The 3,744-nt window shown below is 44.3% G+C and overlaps 1 protein-coding gene across 1 annotated transcript in view; it reads left to right on the forward strand.

Annotated features, from left to right (window-relative positions):
- Positions 1-2: 2 nt before the first annotated feature.
- Positions 3-3,744, forward strand: part of DIRC2 (disrupted in renal carcinoma 2) — a gene marked incomplete at its 5' end in the record, with an annotated part of 68,345 nt that continues 64,603 nt past the window's right edge. Inside the window, one exon of the mRNA XM_005873212.2 lies at positions 3-159. Within this exon, the coding sequence (XP_005873274.1) occupies positions 3-159 (157 nt within the window). The remainder of the gene's footprint in view (positions 160-3,744) is intronic.

Here is a 3,744-nt window from a genome sequence, read left to right on the forward strand (position 1 = left end):
GGTTCGCGCAGGGCCTGGTCTGGAACACCTGGGGCCCCATCCAGAACTCGGCGTGCCAGGCCTACGGCTTCTCCAGCTGGGACATCGCGCTGCTCGTGCTGTGGGGGCCCATCGGCTTCCTGCCCTGCTTCGCGTTCATGTGGCTCCTGGACAAGAGAGGTGAGGGGCCCCGGGGAACACCCGCCCGCGCTGGCACTCCCGGGGGGGCCTCCTTCTCGGTTTCGTCTTGGAGGTTGTCAGAGGTGACGGGAGTGTCGCTGGCATCCCATTCCTGTCTAGGAACCCTCTGGGCCCAAAGCAGCAGCTACGGGAAAGCATCTTTGCAGCTATTATTATTGTGTTGTTTTTTTTTCATCAAGGCTCATTATGCAACAGCAGAGATAAAGCGTTCTCCGAACGTTCACGTTTTTGCATATTTCGGACCTCAGAGCATTCCCGTGCACGTGCTGCGTATGTTTTTTTACCCCTCACAAAAATGACTGATGCTTTGACTTCATGGGAACTTGGGGATGTTGAGGGTGAAAGGTCAGAAAATAGGTGATGCCCAGATTTAAGGAAGTAATGAGCTGGCTTTGCCTAATAGATGACTCCAGCCCAGGAAGAACTGTTGGGAAACTCCGGATCTGACCCTGCTTTCTGGGAACTGATGCACCGCAGCTGTAAAGTGTGTGAATGGACTAGGTGGCTGTGTCAGTTGAGATTTTTAATTCTCAGATAAAACTTGCAGATAATCGAGTCTCTCTCTTCACAGAAGAATACTCTGGTCAGATATCTCTCTTTACCACTTGCCAGTATGATTCTTTGAGGAGGAAGGAAAGGTCATAGGATTGAATGATAAGGCATTGATTTTTACCACACAAGTACAAGTAAATGATTCACGAAAGATGTGATAGAGCTGCTGAAAAAGGGCAGGCGATTGTAGGCAGAGGAGCATAGTGTCAAAAACAAGAAGAGAAAAAAATTGGATAGGCTCTACTCCAATGTTCAGTTCTGAACACTAATTTTAAGAAGGCTGTTGACAAGCTGGCGTACCTTAGAAGTTGTGTGGCAAGGATAATCAAGGATGTAAAAATCATAATGTGTAACATGAAGGGAACTGGGTGTGTCAGGCTTCAAAAAGAAACTTGAGGCAGAATATAAAATATGTGGAGATCAAGTGAAAGAGGAATTAGACTTAATGTGCGTGGGTCTAGAAGGAAGAACTAAACTGAGTGAAGTTACAAAGGGAGAAGCCACACAAGGAAAAACCTTCTAACAATGAAAGGTGCCCAACCCTGGAAGGTGTGTCTTGGTTGGCGTGTAACCTCCAGGTAGAGCAGGTACTTAGGCAGAAGATGTTGAGATAGGGTTTTTGTACTGAATGGAGGTTTTCTTTTTAAAAATTTTTTTTTATTGATTTCAGAGAGGAAGGGAGAGGGAGAGAGAGATGGAAACATCAATGATGAGAGATAATCATTGATCCGCTGCTTCCTGCATGACCCCACACTGGGGATTGAGCCTGCAACCCAGGCATGTGCCCTGACCAGGAATCAAACTCTGACTTCCTGGTTCATAGGTCGATGCTCAACCACTGAAGCACAAGAGCCAGGCAGAGGTCTTTTCTTTTCGTTTCGTTTTGTTTGTTTTGTTTGCTTTGTTTGCTTTTAAACTAAATTATAGACTTTATTTAGATTTCACTAGTTTTTCCACTGTCTTTTCCCCTCCCCCCATTCCAGGGTTTCAGTGGAGGGTCCCAAATTGTATTTAGTTGTTATTTCTCCTTAACCTCCTCCAATCTGTGACAATTCCTCAGTCATTTCTTACAAGGTTGGCTAACTTTAGAGGGAAAGCTCTTTTTGTTGTTTCTTTTTATCAGGAGCAATTTTCAATATTGTTCACTGAATTTAGCCAACCTTGTTTTTATGGTGGAGAAATGTTAATTTTCACCCTTATGATTATAATTCTATCTGCTATCTCTGGCCAGATAAATTAGGGACTACCTATTTGCTTCATAAAACATGTTACTTTAAGAGTTGTTTCAGATTTCCCATGAATATGTAGTGAATTCAATTTTATGTTTTCAGTTGGTTGAAGCAATAAAAATAGATTTAAAAATTCTCTCTTTTAGGAAGTGGTTTTCCTTTTCAGTAGAAGAAGGCTAATAAACGTTTATATGTTGGTTGTCCTGCTGCAGATAGTCTATCTACACACATTGAAAGTGAGTTCGTGCTGTTGTTGGGTTCTACAGTATCTTTCTTCCTAGAAGGTAGAGGGAGTTATCTGGCCTTCCTGCTGCCATGGGTCACAGCCAGCTTAGTGTAGAAGACTGTTTCTCTTCCTCAGGTTAGTTTTGTACTCCTTCACCCCTTTTCATTTTCCAGCAAGGAGATGAAAAGGACTAGCTAGTGAGATAATAGGAGAGCCAAAAGCTAGTGTGCCCTAGAAGTCAAATGAAGAAAGGTTTAAGAAGAGAGAGCACCTACATGTGTGCTAAGCACTGGGGAGAAAGCCCTCACAAAGTCTGCATTCTAGTTAGAAGACCCAGGCATCATCTATATTATAAAACCCCAGTGGCCCTAACGCTGTAACGACCAGAGACTGGTCACCAGGAGGCTGCATGCGCAGCAAGGCGCGTGCGGGTGGGAGGGGACTTGACTCTGGGTCCTGTGGCGCCGCAGGGTCTGGGGTCCCGGGTCTCACACGATTTCGCGCGCTGGGTCACTAGTACAACAATAAAATTAAATATTTACTATGTCAAATGGCGAATAGTGCTTTGGAAAATAAAGCAAGGCAAGGGAGAAAGGGGGTGTGATTGAATAATACTCTGTATAGAGTGTCAGGGAAGGCCTTACTGATGCGTGTGTTTGAGGAGAGACCCGAGGTTAAAAGGAAGCTTGACTTGTCTGGATAAGACTGTTTAGGGAAAATACAAAGGTCTAGCATATCCAAGAGCAAACAAGTTTGGTATATCCAAGAGCAATGAGGCCTGTGTGGCTGGAGTTGATCCATGAGGGAAATTGCAATTGTGTCATGGATACAATATGGCAAACTTAAGGTCAGAGTGTAACCGACAGAGAGGAGGACTAAGCTGGGGTAGAGGACATGATTGTGGAATAAGAAGTCAGGAGACTGAGAAGGCAGGATATTGAAAGCATCTGCACAAGAAATCACCAGACTTATGAAAGAAGTGGTGTCCTAAGGAGGAATAATGAGCCAATTCATTTTCAAGTAGTGAAGGTGAATGACCTGGAGGCAGGTATGTGGTGGTCTGTAGACAATTGCAGCCAGGAGTGGTGAGTATTACAGTCAGATAGAATGAAATCAAAGGCTGTTCTGGCCATGATGGAGTAACAAGAACTGGATATATCGTTCAACCTTAAACAACTAAAAACAAAATCAAAGTATATGAAGCTGGTTTTTAGACATTGAGCAACCAGCAGAGCAGGACAGTGATTCATGTGGTTGCTTCAGCTTACTACCTGGAGAGAATTTCCAAGCAACACTGAAGAGCTGGCAAGCCAAACAGAGCCCTGCAGTTTTCATTCATTAATTAATTCATTTATTATTGATTTCAGAGAGGAAGGGAGAGTGAAAGAGAGATTGAAACATCAATGATGAGAGAGAACCATTGATCAGCTGCCTCCTGTACTCCCCTTACTGGGGATCAGCCTGCAAACCCAGCATGTGCCCTTGACCGGAATTGAACCTGGGACCCTTCAGTCCTCAGGCTGACTTTCTATCCACTGAGCCAAACCAGCTAGGGCA

This window comes from Myotis brandtii, unplaced genomic scaffold, assembly GCF_000412655.1.
Source record: "Myotis brandtii unplaced genomic scaffold, ASM41265v1 scaffold4, whole genome shotgun sequence".
NCBI classification, from domain to species: domain Eukaryota; kingdom Metazoa; phylum Chordata; class Mammalia; order Chiroptera; family Vespertilionidae; genus Myotis; species Myotis brandtii.